Genomic DNA, 16614 nt, shown 5'->3' with positions numbered 1-16614 from the left:
ATATGACTGATACGTGGAACCACAGTAGCTGCATGGAGAAAGGTTAGTGTTAAAACTTTGCAAACTTTCTGATTTGACTAAAAGAAAAAGTGCCAAAGATAAAACGAGCTCTGGGAAGTCTATTTCCCGACAAGATTTAAACAATTCATACAATAATATGAAAAGTAAGAGGATTCCGTGAATGTGAATTTTTTTTGGTTGGAATTTCGTTATAATTAGTTTTTTATCAACAAAAATTCTATAAAGAGATTAGATATCTAAACAACAGATCCAATTTACGCAGATAGGATGTCATGTTAAGGACGTCTTGTAAAGTAGCCTATAACTCAGTTGTTTTCTTTCAGATTTTCTCACATATAGCCTTTAGGCCACACTTAGTTATGTGTTGTAACCTATAAATATAATAGTAATAACTCTCCGGGTGGAACAATAGCCTCATGGCAGACAAAGCGTGTGAAAACTGGCACTCCCTCACATTAAGTCTAAAATATACATCTATGTATTTTCTATAGCCTACATCACTCTTGTAAAATAGTTTTTCTGTTGGCATTCAGCAATACATTTTACCATCATTATTTAAAAATGATCGTGGGACTTTAATTGAAATGTTTTAAATGCCAAAATGAGGCAACTATGCATAATTTCCAATTTATAAATGTATTATCAGCTAAAACTAACAAATAGCTTAACGTTATAATTTGAATTGAGACAATCATATGTGCATATTGAAAACAGTATGGGGCTCAATTATCTGTAATTCATTAAGTTTAATATTATTCACATGAAGATCTGTTAAAAAATACAAAAAAATGTCATTGACCTCAAGTTTTTCACCATTTTTTTTAATTTGCACTGAGCCAAGTTTAGATTCAAAAACTTCTTCATCATCCTAAATTGTTTGTTGAAATTCTAAATGGCCAATGAGAACTTTATCAAAACTAGAACTATAATCAAATATATTTTCACTGCATTGTGTCAATAATAAAGGGAGGATCTAGCAGCTATAGACTTAACATTTAGAACCAAATTGTGTGATTACAAAAGTGACTATTGGTTTGCAATTCTAAAGGCAATATAACTGTTGGTGATAATGGTTACACTTTAGAGCCATCAAACATGACTGTGAGTTTAGTAATTTACTAAATATCCGTCCGGACGAGTAGGCCTATGTTTTTTTATTTTATCTCTCAAAGTGAAGCAGCCTGTTATTTATGAATTTTCCAATTCATTGCGCGATAATGGCATTTTTAAATCTTATATTTAGGCCTATTAGAAATATAGGCCTATTATAAGATTATAAACTGTTATTTTTTGCATCTCAAAAAACGTTCTGTAGGCCTATATGAATACAAACTAAATGAAAACAAATAGGCTACTTTCAGCAACTGTTAGGTCTGGATGCCTGCAGTCTATATTTCTAATAAGAAGTAGACCCCTTGTGGTTATAAAGGGAAATAGATGCAGAAAGCTTAACGCGCCTGTCAGCCTGCACGGTCCGAGCGCACGGAGTGGGAGGCGGCAACCTGCACCGACAATCACACACACTCCCTCGTAGTTGTTAGCTGTTTGTTCTGGTCAGAGGAAGACATCAAGGCGCCGCAGAAAAAAATGGAAAATGAGAGTAAGAGGAAGATGAAGGAGAGATTTGGCCTGAGGCGGGACATCTTTAAGGAGTTCCTGGCGGAATTTCTAGGGATATTTGTCCTGATAGTGAGTACCTCCCTCTGCACCTGTCATCCAGCTTAAACAGCCGCTTTAAAGCTTTGAACCAGTATGCTAATAAGGTGTCAAACTGGGTCTCCAGGGACTCTGGCTGCTGTCTCTCATATGTCTCTATTAACAGATAGTATATTCTGGGAATAACAGACTTCTCTTTGATGTGCTACAGCTGTAATTTGCTCCTGACAATCATAACAAGATGTGACTGATGTGGGACTGTTTTTCTTCCTCACAACTTCTCTAGAAGTGCAATGTAACATAAAATATGAATCATTATAACTGTAATAAGTCATTGTCTCTCAGTTATGAGGTTATGGGAGAAAAAAACCTGGGATTAAATTGATTATGGCAAATGATCAGCTCACTTTGCAGTACAGAGTTGTATCATTGTTTTTTTTGTTTCCTGAGCATTCCTTAAAAGAGTTGCCTGCTTTTCAGTTATTATGTGCTCCTAGTCTGGACTGCCCTTGCCTCCACCTGTCACCCCGCTGAGTCCACTTTAATGCATGTGATGCCACATCAGAGGAGTGATGCAGCTTCCACAACAGTTTTTTTTTGGATGACTGCTCTCCTCCCAACACTTTTTTTGTGGTCTGAATTACTTCTGCATTTCACCTAGTAAGTGGGGGATTCATTATTTTATTTCCAGGCTCCAAGTAGGACAAATTGTCTGTGGCAGTCGGAGGCTGTTGGTGGACAAGAGGGCTAGTGTTAATGGCGGGTATAATTGGAATAATTAAAAACAATGAGTCTCTCTACCTCCACCCTTTGTGTTTTTGTTCTTGTCTGTGTCCCAGCTCTTTGGATGTGGTTCAGTGGCCCAGACGGTGCTGAGTGAAGGGGCTCTCGGGGAGCCCTTAACAATCCATGTTGGTTTCACTCTGGGAGTCATGATGGCTGTCTACATTGCAGGGGGAGTGTCAGGTAAAAGTTGCCCACATGTTGTATGGACACACAGCTCACATTCATTACAATATTAAATCATTAACTTTCTTAACTCCTGCAACTAATGATTATTTCCATTATCAATTATTCTGCAGATTAATTGGACACTAAAATGTCAGAAAATTGTAAAAACAAAAAAATGCCAGTTTCCAAGGCATTGCCAGGTTCTCAGTGAAAGAAAATCAAGGAAATCATAAGTATTTGATATTTGGGCCTGTAAAAAGCCACAAGCTCAGGCTGGTAACAAAGGTCGTCACTCAGTGTTTGTCTGTCACTCAGTGTTTGTCTGTGGTGGAGATGCGATCTTTGGTCATGGATGTCTGGCTGTCTCTTTGCTCTTACAGTATAACAAAGATTGAGAACATTGCCTACTGATCTAGATAAAGTAATGGCCTATGAAGACCAGTGTAGACCTTTATTATGGACTTTCAGTGTTACATAATGGAAAGCATTCAACATATAGTAACCACTTTTCTTGTCTAGAAGGCAAGAATTACTGAAACTAATGGAGTGTGGTTTTTTTGGAGATTAGACTATGTTGTAATTACGGTCTCTAATGGGCTGATTTTCAGTGTAGTATCAGTGTCTTAATGTACAAATGGGACATTGGATACATTCTTCCAGGATTACAGCAAGAAGAGGCCTCTGTGCTTTGCCAGCAATGATAGGGACAGGAAAGAATAGTTAAATGTCACAGTGCTTCTCATGGGCTTGCTGAGCCAAAATGGTGAGTGTGCATTTATCAGCAATGAAGGGATCCATTATGTCGAAGGTTGCGTTGAGCAGGCTTCATGGAGTTAGACAGATAAATAGATAGATAGTTTGACATTTTAGCTTTAAATTACTCTAACAATCGCTAAAAGACGGCGACCTCGCGGCCGTCTGTACCCAGGTCATAGTCACAGTTTGTCGTCTACGGCCGCTGAACAGAAGCAGGGGAAGTATTTGGGCAGGGGGAGATTTTCAGTTCTACTACTTTCCAGACCCTGTTATATATAAAAAATGAAATAAAAATATAGCCTTTCTTCCACATGATTATAATTTTCTTATAATTATACATAAGTTTATGTATAGATGAATAAATATATTTGTTGTTGCATGATCTACAAAATAAGTTACTAAAAGCAGCTTGTTTATACACTGTACATTACACATTATGGTTGCAAGTCAGTTTGTAACAAAGTGGGAATCATCTTACTGTCCAACATATCATAACTGTGAAGCTGGCAATGGTAATGTTAGCGACAATAATATTCCATAACATACCATACATTGCAGAGCGACCATAGACTATGTAAGCTGTGTCCCGCTTCAACAATTTAATAGCATTGTTGTCAGAGAAGACAGTATTTCAACTTAGTATGTTTCCTTAATAGCCTATCTCATGACACATTGGTGTTTTTTTGATTTAATACAGTAAATATATTATATATCGGATTTTTAAGTTACAGCCAGTTGACATTTAGTTTAGCTTAGCATAAAGACTGAAACAGGGGGAAACAGCTACACCTACCAGCACCTCTAAAGCTCATTCATTTATTACCACCAAGAGATGTTTAGAGTAATTTTTGCACTTTGGTTTTTGTAAGGATTAAAAAACAAGATCTAACTTGTTAGTTAGTGAGCTTCAGAGGTGCTGGTAGGTGGATTTTGATACCTTTGGACAGAGACATGCAAGCTGATTCTCCCTGTTTCCAGTCTTTGTACTAAGCTAAGCTAACCAGCTCCTGGCCCAATCTACATATTTACAGACATGAGAGTGGATTCAATCTTCTCATCTAAATCTCTGCAAGAAAACAAATACCTGTATATGCACTTTAAAACCTTAAAAAGTCCATGCCATACAAACTTACAGTTTACAATATACAATATACTAAACAGTTTTGGGATGACAAAAAGTCTTCTGTGCCATATGTTTTAGTCCATCAGTGATTTGGGGGAACTAATATATTTTGTGTATTTAGAGAGATTTAAAATGAATCAGTGAAAATAGAGAGAGAGAGAGAGAGAGAGAGAGAGAGAGAGAGAGAGAGAGAGAGAGAGGAAAAAAGCAGAGTGAAACAGGCTTTTCATCTCTATCTCGTTTAGGATGGCTGTTGTTGTTGGTCATTCTGATAGTGTTACAGTGTTACTTGTGCTACATGTTTAATGAGAAGAGTTGTAGCTTCAGAGGAATAGCAGAAAAGCCTGAGGACAAGGAGGTTAATATATGGAGAGCTTTTGCTGCATGACTGGGCCATTCAGCCCCGGGGTCCACAGCTCAGTGGGAAGCTTCTGTCCAACGACATCTCTGAAGATGATCATAGGTATTGGACTAATGAGCTTTACTGGGGCATGGGTCTCTGGAGAGGAGGGGGTCAGGTGTGACAAGCTTGGCTTACTAGGCTTCCCTGGCAGGGCGGCCCCATAGGAGAAGAAAACACAATTGTTTTCACTTTGTAGTCACAGATTTTAGATGACAGTGTACCGTAAGTGTGACACATCATGGTCACTCTAATGACCTGCAGTCTACGTGTGCCTTAAGCAGATTCAGGCAGATTATGTCAGATGCAATTCAGACAGGCCGGTCTGGCTGGTTGTCTTAGTCAGTGTTTGTGAACAGGATGGGGAGATTAACAATGGGCGCATGGCTGATACCCCCAGTGGTGTTACCACAGAGAGGTCAAAGCCAAGATCCCAGAGTGTTAAATAAATGACCCCACACTGTCATCACAGCCCAGTAACATTTGGCTGGAATGTCAAACACGACCTCTTAAAGACAATGTAGAATATAGTAAAACAGGCCGACTCTGGCGACACACAAACCCAATGCTCTTTGTTTGAAGATATCCTGCAAGTTTTGAAAGAATGAGCTCTAGAGGGTTTGAACACAGGAACTAAATGATCAGACAGCCTGTGTTTCAATCCACTGAACTTAGCTTACTTTATCTCGTAAGAGAAGACACAAGAGACTTTTAAAATGCTTGGCCACAAATGTTTGACATTTGATTTAGAGCTGAAATGATTAGTGAATTAATCAATCCACAGAAAAATAATTGGCAGCTATTTTGATAATCAATTATTAAAAGAAGAACATAAATTTTACACATTAAATTACTGGGGAGTACTACTGCATGTGTGATGTCATTTGAGGCGATTTAATTTAATTCAGTGTCGGTTGCATGTTAGCGACGTTGAGGCTTAAAGGCGCTGACACACCAACGCGATTATCGGCCGTTGGACAGTCTGGCGAGGTCGTTGACTCGAGTCTGTTTGGTGTGTTCCGTGCCGTCGTCAGTCGGAGGAGTCGTCGGCTTTAATTTGGGCCGATTTGACTTGTTGAATCAGCCAGTGGGCAGTCAGACTTAATGACCAATCTGATTGGTGGAGTGCTGGCCCTTGACTAGCGAATCAGTGCACTTATATTAAAACACTTACTGGAAATGACAAGCGGGAAGAGCGTGACGAACACCTTGCAAAATCTGACGAAAATCTTTCAAACTGTCCTTTGGTCGTTCAAAAAAACAGACAGATTTAGCAACTCTATGGCCTTTTTCTTGCTTAAAATGTTTTCAGAAACATGTTTCGGTGAACTATTTTCGTAAAATATGAGATTGTATTCCGAACGAGCCGCCATTATGGTCGGCTTTGAAATTCGGGAGAAGCCAGACCCACGTGACGCGTTCGTCATCTCGGTTTTAATTTTTTGGGCGATAATACAGATTAGCTCCGCCTGCTGTTATGGAGACGTATTACGTCTCACGCACGCACAGAACGTACGCTCAAGACGGCGTCACTTCGGTGTGTTCCGAGGCACTGTTTGGACCGACGGGAGCCGAATGATCAGTTCCACTCTCTTTTCTGCCGACGGTTGGTCGTCGGGTTGGTGTGTCAAAGCCTTAAGACTAGCCTACAACTTTGAGAATGAGGAATTAGAAAGAGGTGAGCCTACAAAACCTCTGTAGTCCGCTCCTCATCTCTGCTTGAGTCTCGGCTTCAGCATAACACATCTGAACAAAGAAGAAAGAAAGATATGTGGAAAAGATCTCTGGATTTTGCAGACTTGTTATCCACTGTGAGTCCAACAGTGTTATAGCAGTCCAATGCTAAATCGTTGGAGTACTCCTATAAATCATTTATCAAGCAAACATTTTCTAAATCTAACTTCTCAAATGTGACAATTCTCTGCGTCCTATGTGATTAAAAAAACTATTAATAAACAGTTTTTGGAACTGTTGGTCAGACAGGGCTTTAGGAAGTTGTGATGAGCTTTTTTCACCACTTTCTGACATTTTATAACAACCTATATCGTTGTATGGTTTGGAGGAGTTGTTGCTTCCATTAGTTGTTGTTGATACTAGATGTTGCTGATCTTTTTTGTTTCATTGTTCCAGGAGCCCACGTGAACCCTGCAGTCTCTCTGGCCATGGTAATCCTGGGGAAGCTTCCTCTGAAGAAGTTTCCTGTGTATGTGGTGGCACAATTCCTGGGGGCTTTTGCTGGATCCTGTGCTGTCTATGGGTTGTATTATGGTGGGTGTAAATGTGTAAATGTCATCACTACCAGAAAACTGTCTCAGAAAGGATTACTAGGTTATCTAGATAACGTTTCGAAGGAAACCTAGAACCCCATCAAGTCTGAAACATTGACTGAAGTGAGATTATCTGGCTAATTTACTAATCCTGCTTCATGAGAGAACCCCCTGTATTTGTTAAAAACAAATATGCCTTTGCAAAGAGTTTTCCCTATTTGATCTGGATACTGTTTTTATGTCTGACTTATTAGCTTGTTAGTGATACTTACCATTGATTATCTTTGTTGTATTTTATTTTCCGCAGATGCTTTGATGGAATATACCAATGGAGAATTTGCTGTTACTGGTGCAAATGCTACAGCCAACATATTTGCATCCTATCCTGCAAAACATCTCTCAGTCCTAAATGGGTTTGTTGATCAGGTGGGGCTTGCAAGTAATTTACCTTGAAAAATATACTATGATATACACATGGATAATAATACTTTAACCAGTTTATACAAACTGCCTGATAATATGTAAGTAAAAGCTTTGGAGGCCGTTTGCCCCCTTTTTATATGGAATTATTGATGTCAATGGGATTTTCCAACATGATTCTATGTATATAGAAGCCACTAGAGCATACAGAGATGCATGTGAGCGTGCAGTGCATTTAGTGCAGTCATGCATAAATAGACATGAGAGTTGTTTGCTGATGTATGAACAATTCTGCTCCGATGCAGAGAATAACTAGCATCTGTTCTGGATGTGTAGGCGAGATGCACGTTTGTTTATGTATTTGTGAAGACATTAAAGGTCTAATCAGTATTTTTTCTCTTTTGATCATACACATTTTAGGTACATTCACATTCATAAGAGATTGTGTTTTAGATGAAAACTTAGTATTGTGTTTCTTAAAGGTAAACTATGCAGGAATTTCCTAAAAACAATATATAGACTAATACAAAAGTAATCCCTCTCAATCATCAATTTTGACCCACTAGAAGTGTGTGTCTGTTTCTGCAGAGCCCCTGCTCTCTGCCTGTATTTTATTATTTTCTTCTTATGTTGCTGTGTTCGGGATGTTTCTGGACATATGGGCGCTAGCACACATCCAGAGGAAGCAATGAAAATGGCGGACTCAGTGCCAAAAAAACACAAATATAGGGAGGCCAAACGGCAAGTGGACAAAGCTCATTCCAAAATGAGAGTGAATCTGAGTTTGGCTTTCACTTTCGCTGCCGTATGTGATGCTGCAGATGGTACACTGGGCTGTGCTCTGGCAACCATCAGGGGACGTGTGCTTCTGACTTTAGCGACAATCCCTGCATAGTATGCCTTTAACCCGTTATATTTCTAAATAAAATCATGATTTACCCCAACGTTTACAATTCATTACTGATGTTAAGAAAGCAGCTACACCATCAGACACTTTATAATTCACTTTCAGTTGTTATGTAGAGATATGACTAGACCTGTCAATGCATTTGAGAGTAACAGCAAATGAATGGTGATATTTGGTAATGGGCATTTGGAATAAAGACCGTTTGTCTTTAAATGGTCAAATCAGTAAAATTATATATATATATATATAAATCTATATATATATATATATATATATATATATATATATATATATATATATATATATAAATATATATATATATATATATATATATAAATATATATATATATATATATATATATATATATAATATATATATATATATATATATATATATATATATTGATAATATGTTTATAATGTGAAATATACAGCCATATGGGGCTGTGAAGTAAAGCTGCCTTAGACAGACAGGAAAGGGGAAGCCCCATAATAAGCTTAGACAAAATCACATAGGACAGACGTCACCACAGCAGACGAAGTAACTCAAAAACAACATAAAGAGTAATATGTTCTTTTATTTTTATCAAAGAACTGTATGTAGTCTTGAATTTTGTGAATATTAATACTAATTGACTGATGCTTTTGTTTTTAAGGTAATTGCAACTGCTGCACTGATCCTGTGTATCCTGGCCATCACTGACAGGAAGAATATTGGTGCTCCAAAAGGCATGGAGCCTCTGTGCATCGGCCTGATCATCATGGCCATCGGAGTGTCTATGGGTCTGAACTGCGGCTATCCAATCAACCCAGCACGAGACCTTGGCCCACGGTTCTTCACGGCTGTGGCCGGGTGGGGGATGGACGTATTCAGGTAATTTCCCTGATAAAGAAACAAAAAGGTGCCTGTCATCACCCATAAAGTACAATATTTGAAAAATGCAAACATGAAGGAGAGAGTTTAAAAGTTTCTAATATCCAGGGCTATGTTGGGATTATTTTCAGAAAGATGGAAGACAGTTTTGTCGCCTGCCTGAGAGAACTAGAAGTCCATTATTTGCTGATGCTCTCACTCTCACCAGTGCCTGAGACGTAGTAGATGTGTTATGTAAGAAACTTTGTGTTTAACCAAGTGGCTGCTCCATCTCTGCTCTCTTGACATTATGAATTCATATTTTAAAGACCATTCGTGGATTTTTGAAAAAGGGCTCTGGGATTTGAGTGAACAGGGAGAGATTCCATGCACATAAATATGAAATATTCATTGCTTCATTACTGAAGTGGCACAGTTGTATGATCCTCGTTCTCTCTTTTGTTCCTTTTATCCTCTATCTCTATTGTGTATACTTACTGATTTAAATGTATCTAACCAGTTATTTAAGTTATTTAGTTTTATATACAGTATAATTTAAGTGTCATGTTTTACTGAGAGACATCCAGATATGCTTGATCACTTCAACCACTGCAAAGTGCAACCGCAATTTAACAAAACAAAAAGCGTTTCATCATCACACAGTGAAGGAGCCATGTCACAAGATGTACATTTCAGATACTGTCTGCATGTTGCAAACACGAGAGGGGACAAGGTGCATCCCTGACTCACTTTCAATTTGGACTTTGTCAAGAATGCAAACAAAGCTGAATGTTACATCAGAGGTGTCAAACATACGGCCCTAAGGCCAGAACCAGCCAATGGGTCCAATCAGGACCATTGGATGACTTTGCGTCACTACCAGTGTTAAAAATTGCAAAGAAGTCATTCATTTAAATTTTTCAATCAAATGCAGTGCTATTCCTATTTGTCAACTCGGGGGTGGCGCTGTCCTAATAAGAGTAGCAGGCCCTATGTTGGATAGGCCTACATTATTCGTGCTATGGGACACAACACCGTCACACGTAAGCTAGGCTACTGTTTTTGCAGGAGCCAACGGTGGACAATGTCTTTGTCAAAAAGGAGAAGCATGGACACAAGTTTCTATTTCTTCACAGAGGTAAATGGGAATCTAGTGCTTGGTATGCTCCACTATCATCATGGCAATGGTTTTACTGTTTTCGCCCACTTGAGATGAAATTGGGCTGTATGTGGCCCATGAACTGAAATGAGTTTGACACCTTTGCATTACATGTATACTTAATGGCTCACAACAGCATACTTTGTATACTTTGCTCCTACAGGATACCTCCTGGAACATTTCCAAAATCTACAAACACATATAGGCTGGATAAGCAAAGGCTAAATGTTGTTGCACTATTTTGTGATGTGGACATAAGTTCTCTCTGAAGTCAAGTCTATTTTCCAGTATCTTGATTTATGCTTTAACCCTCTGAGGACAAAAGACACACCGGCGAGTCCAAGCGATGTTTGACAACAGTCCTACTCAAAAAGCGATAATACAAAATTTCATTTCATTTTTTATTTACTATTTTATTAATATATTAATCTACTTTTGTGAACCCGAAAATTTTGTAAACTCATTTCAAGTACCAAAACAATTGAGTGTAGGTATGATTTCTCAAGAGATTAGAGAAATTTCAAAAAGTGAACCCCAACTTTTCAGCTTTAGGGCCAAAATATCTCTTTACACATTGCTCTGGAACAAATTATGGCCTCGCTTTACAGAAAGCTGAGTTTGTTCTGAACATTTTGGTATGAAACACACGGGGATCAGTTATATGCAAATATCCTTAAAATGTGAATTTAAAAAGAAATGTAAAATGCCCTTAGACCTCAGATGATTAATTATCTGAGGCAAAGTAGTAGTAATGTGAACCTTTGAAAGTTGGAACTCATTCCTGTGGTCGTCTTTATCAGGCTCCACGGATAACAACATCGGTTGGTCGGTGACTCTGTCAGTTGGTCAAACTCTTGTGCCCGACAGACAAATCTCTGTGACACTGACAGGGCAGCCAAAGCTGGTTGCCTTTTAGGAATTGATCTCATCCACCCCTTGCACCTTTCCACAGAGGAGCTTTTTCACTAACCAATGAACTCTGCCAATGAGATACTGTCCCCAGATGAAGTCAATGCTGTCTTTGCTGAGAACATATAGTCCTGTTTTCTGCAGAGATGACGAAAGGTTTACCAGAATGTCTTTGAGGTGCTCAACAGATGTTCTCTGTAGCCTCTCAAACTCTATACTGGGGCTTTCACAGACATACAACCTTAGAAACTGCAACCGTTTTGGCTTGATGATGGGTCTCTGAAGCCTTACAGTCATGTGAAAAAATTAGGACACCCATGCTAAAGTTGACTAAAAAGAGGAATAAAAAAATTATCTTTAGGAAATTGATCTTAAAGCCTTAATTAAAAAAATGAGGAAAAATCCAATCTTTAAGGACACCAATTTAATCCCCTCATCACATCCCCTTCACCATACCTAGAGATTGGCATGGTTTTATTTCAGTTAGCCTAATAGCTGGTTTGATTTGCATTGAGAGATGATTTTATGGAAAGTACCCTATGCCAATCTCTAGGTATGGTGAAGGGTATGTGATGATGTGGGTCTATTTTAATTCCAAAGGCCAAGGGAACTTTATCAGGATGCATAGTATCCTGGATCCATGAAATAACTGGCCTTTCAAAATAAAAGTCTGCCTGCCTCTATGGGAATTTGACATAGGGGTGTACTTACTTATGCCCCCTGTATTTTAAGGAAGAACATTTATTTATTTACGATACATTATTCATTCACAAAGAAAATTGGTGTCCTTAAAGATTGGATTTTTCCTCATTTTTTTAATTAAGGCATTAAGATCAATTTCCTAAAGATTATGTTTTTATTCCTCTTTTTAGTCAACTTTAGCATGGGTGTCCTAATTTGTTCACATGACTGTATTTCTATAGCCTACACTGCCTTATTTGACATTTTTAACTAGTAAATCAAAGCTTTTCTTTCACTCATGTTGTTTGTCTTTGCCGTCAGTGCCCTGTTTGTCACTGGCCCTGCCCTGGTCCTTTGTTTTTAACCCCTGCCCTTATAAGTGTCTGTGCATATCCGTGCTGAAATGCATTAAGAGTGGAGAATATGTGGTCATCAAACTCAGTACAAGCAGTACAGCTTGGATAAGGTACAGCTTGGAGGGTTTTAAAAAAAAGTAGTTCTTGCTTTACCTTATTTGACCATAACATAAAGTGATTGAAGGCAGTCTAAAGGCTTGCTATGGGGCAGATACTGTTTCTCTCTGTCTCTATGCCACAGTTGTAACTATCACCAGATGGCTCATATAACTATAGATATAAAGCAAGATTGTTTTAATGCACATATAAGCCCTTGGTACTATCAGGTTCATTTGATGCATAAAGTGTTCTAAATCTGACATAATCGTTTACATTTATGACATAAATACAGCTTCAAATGCAGTCAGATCCATTAGAGAGCGGCACTTGGCTCCATATAATGTCCACATGGCGTCAATGTGACCCACTGTCTCCTGGCCTTATCATCTTAGCTGTGGTCATAGATTAAAGTCTATAATCCAGCCGTCTCCCACCTATTTCCTGAACGCCTACACAAGAGAGATGACCAGATCAGATGCTTGTTTACTTTCATGCCGGTGCGTTAGCTCTGTTAACTGAACTGTTGGCTCCTAACAGCCACATTGATCAGCAGGACTCTAATCTCCCTCTGGCTCTGTCTGAGGTCGGCCAGAGTGAGAATGAGGACACATGCAGTAGGTCTAACACACAGAGCTCCTTAAGACTTTACTGTAATCTACTACAGTAATCTGTACTACAGTATAACTCGCCTCAGGTAGGATGATACATACAGATTGGAAAGCCAGTGTACATTATTTCATTCAAAAGAGTACTGCTGCAGTATTTCTATAAAATTTAGGAATTTGCGAGAGACAGATTAAAAAAGAATGGTTAAAAGTGAAGCAGAGGTCAAAGTATCCTGACCTTTAGCGTGTAGTATGGGTCAAACGGGATCCTACACTTCCCATAATGCAACTCAATAGTCTTTCATTATTTCATATAAGAGTAACCATAATTACGAGTTTTACATCCAAGTTGTAATTATGATTGGATAATTTATGTGAAAGCGCTGATATACATCTGACCTGGTACTTAATCAATTATAATGTGTCAGCACCATAGACTGTTTAAAGGTCAGTACAAGTGTCTGAAACCAAACCAACATGGATGCCTCAGGTCAGCCAAAATCTACCATTCAAGGTAATTAGGTAAAAGAATAGGGGTCACCATTTTGGGAAATATGCTTATTGCCGAGAGTATGATCAGATTGTGAGAACCTGTGTCAATACCGTAAACAAAGCTAAGGACAGCATCTGATTAGCTTAGCACAAAGAGCAGAGAAGTTACTGTGAGAGACCAAAAAGTAGGTTCCAGAGGCTTCCTACAACTTGTTTCAACACTTCCGTTTTAATCAGAAGACACATTAAGCACAAACAACTAGTCAGCAATATGTGAAATTTATTTTTTATTTTTTTTAAAAACATACAGCGGGGAAAATAAGTATTGAACGCGTCAACATTTTTCTCAGTAAAGATATTTTTGATGGGGCTATCGGCATGACATTTTCACCAGCTGTCAGTAACAACCCAAGTAATCCACACATACAAAGATATCAAAACAAATAAGTCCATAAATTAAGTTGTGTGTAATAAAGTGAAATGACACAGGGAAAAAGTATTCAACACACTTGCTGAAATTTATTTAATACTTGGTAGAAAAGCCTTTGACAGCTGCAAGATGCCTCCTGTATGAAGAAACTAGTCGCACAAATTGCTCAGCTTTGATTTTTGCTGGTTTATTGGCTTCCCATGCATTTTTACACCCCTTTTTCTTCATGTGTTCAATATTTATTCCCATTATCATTCCACTTTATTACACATAACTTTTGTCATGGACATTGTTTTGATTTCTTAACATATGGTGACAATTTCATTCCAATAGCCCCATTGGAAATATATTTACTGGGAAAAATGTTGACGCGTTCAATACTTATTTTCCCCGCTGTACATTTAAATATTTTTCATAACAAAACGTATTTTGATCAAACTTGCCTGGATGGGCCAGTGAGTAAAGTGGGCAGGCCATTGCCGCCCTGGCCCATTACTGACTACACACCTGCTTTGGACAGAGCCAGGCTAGGGGTTTCCCTCGGTCTCCGGTCTATATACAGTCTGTCCAGTCTGTGCTTACCTAAGCTAACTGGAAGCTGGCTTAGCCTTATATTTACCGTGTAGACATGAGAGTTTTATCAATCTTCTCATCTAAATCGCAACAAAAAAGCAAAAAGGTGTATTATCCAAAACGCAAAAATGTAAAAATATTCCTTTAAAGGGGCTGTACTCAAAATACTACAAAAATTTGGGCCGGGATTGCCTCCACACAGTTCTCACAGACCGTCCCCCAAATACCAAGACACCTTGGGGTGCCTTGGTAGCTCACTTAGTTGAGTGTGCACCCCATGTACCAAGGCTCCATCCTTACTGCTCCGGCCCGGTTCAATCCCAATCTGCGGCCCTTTGCTACATGTCGTCCATCCTCTCTTTCCTGTCCACAGCTGTCCTATCAATTAAAGGCAAAAAAAGCCAAAAAAATAAATAAAAAATACCAAGATGCTCTTCGGTATCAGATGCCCTCTGCATCAAGGCACTGACATCACTGGTGAAGTGCCCCAGTATGGCAAAGGTTTAAGATTTTAAAGGTTTAATTCAGGCTGGATGCTGTGTAAATAATAGTAAAACGTTGTTAAATTGTATTTGTCATAGTTATTAATGTCTATGGGTCATCTTTGCAGAGCTGGAGGTTGCTGGTGGTGGATCCCTGTGGCAGGGCCCATGGTGGGCGGAGCAGTAGGAGCGGGCATTTACTTCCTGTTCATTGAGTTGCACCACCACGAGCCTGAAAAACAGGAGGAGAACAACGTCCAGGACAAGTATGAAATGATAACTATGAGTTAAGATTTAGAACAAGGGTTGCAGAGCGAAGCAACAATGCAGCTGATTTTTCACCCTCAGAAGGCAAAAATGAAGCACAGCATGTATCTGACTACACAATTTCATAGTAATTTCTAAAATATGCACAAATGTTTTATGAAGCCTTTAAAGTCTTTTTTGGTAGAAAGTCTGGTCTATTTATAGGTTCTCGGTTTTATCTGCCTAAAATATTAAAATTTCTTGATGAACATATTCTCTTTAGACATAAAGCTTTTCCTTTAATTCCATGAAATCTAGAATGGAGAGTTTCCTCTGCATTGTAGCTATGCAGTACTTTATAGTATCCTATTTCCTAACTGGGATCTTCTCCTCTGGTTGGAAATATTTGCCAAGTTTCTGTACAGCATTTTTTACTACTGTCTACCAAACAAACAGGGGCATTGAGGAAACAGTTGATTTAATGTGGAAATGTAGTAATATATATTACTCTTAGCCAATGTCTTACAGTAATGATGTGTTTGGTAGAGTGACTTCCTTATTCTGTTTCACTTCATCCTTTGCATGTGTGTAAAACAAGTGTGATTGATTGCTTTATCTTGCTTACAGCGTTAGTTTTTATAAGAGGTTTACGTAGAAATCCAGCCTTAAATGATTTTACTGGCTTTGCTTACTTTTTCACTCATCTCCATAATTTCGCGGCATGCGGACTTGTGTTATATTGCTGAATTACAGATTTACACACACCCTTGATATTGAAAAGCCATATGCTTTTGAAGCTTTTGCAAATGTCAATGAAATCCTCGATGAATTGTGTCAGGGCACATGCTGTATCAGGGGCAATATGCAAACACTGACTGTAACTACATTAAAAACTCTTCTGAGCTAAGGTCAAATGTGTAATAAAGCACTTATTTTGGGGTGGTTTAGGTTTGGTTCCAATAACAAAGGAACAATACTGCTTGGAAATGTAAAATGGACTATCCTTTATTAATGGTGTTTTTGTGATTCATAATGCTATGTATCCTGTGAGCACAGAAATGTTAATTTGCAAAGACAAACCCAATGTCAACAGGCCATGTTATAAAATAATATGACTTGTAACCCAGCCTGGAAGACAAAAGGATGCTCATAGACCTATGCTGATGTTATTGTTCTGTCAGTTGAACATTCATTTGTACATACACTAATTGTAAGATTATATTGCACT

At 38.5% G+C, this 16614-nt stretch overlaps 1 protein-coding gene across 1 annotated transcript; it reads left to right on the top strand.

Annotated features, from left to right (window-relative positions):
• Window positions 1-1608: 1608 nt before the first annotated feature.
• aqp9b (aquaporin 9b) lies at window positions 1609-15431 on the top strand. The gene is made up of 6 exons (XM_078257596.1): window positions 1609-1710; window positions 2517-2643; window positions 7038-7175; window positions 7482-7600; window positions 9158-9375; window positions 15269-15431. The coding sequence occupies exons 1-6, from the start codon at window positions 1609-1611 to the stop codon at window positions 15429-15431; spliced, it is 867 nt and encodes a 288-aa protein (XP_078113722.1).
• The last annotated feature ends 1183 nt before the right edge of the window (window positions 15432-16614 follow it).

This window comes from Sander vitreus, chromosome 1 (assembly GCF_031162955.1).
Source record: "Sander vitreus isolate 19-12246 chromosome 1, sanVit1, whole genome shotgun sequence".
Taxonomy (NCBI): Eukaryota; Metazoa; Chordata; class Actinopteri; order Perciformes; family Percidae; genus Sander; species Sander vitreus.
The sequence above is the reverse complement of the archived record's forward strand: the minus strand, read 5'-3'. Positions and strand labels throughout refer to the sequence as shown.

Bases quoted from the DNA above. Each gene is read 5' to 3' on its own strand.
- aqp9b (XM_078257596.1), top strand. From the start codon at position 1,609: ATGGAAAATGAGAGTAAGAGGAAGATGAAGGAGAGATTTGGCCTGAGG. The intron at 1,711-2,516 runs GTGAGTACCTCC...TCTGTGTCCCAG, and splicing joins TAGGGATATTTGTCCTGATA to CTCTTTGGATGTGGTTCAGT. The intron at 2,644-7,037 runs GTAAAAGTTGCC...TCATTGTTCCAG, and splicing joins CATTGCAGGGGGAGTGTCAG to GAGCCCACGTGAACCCTGCA.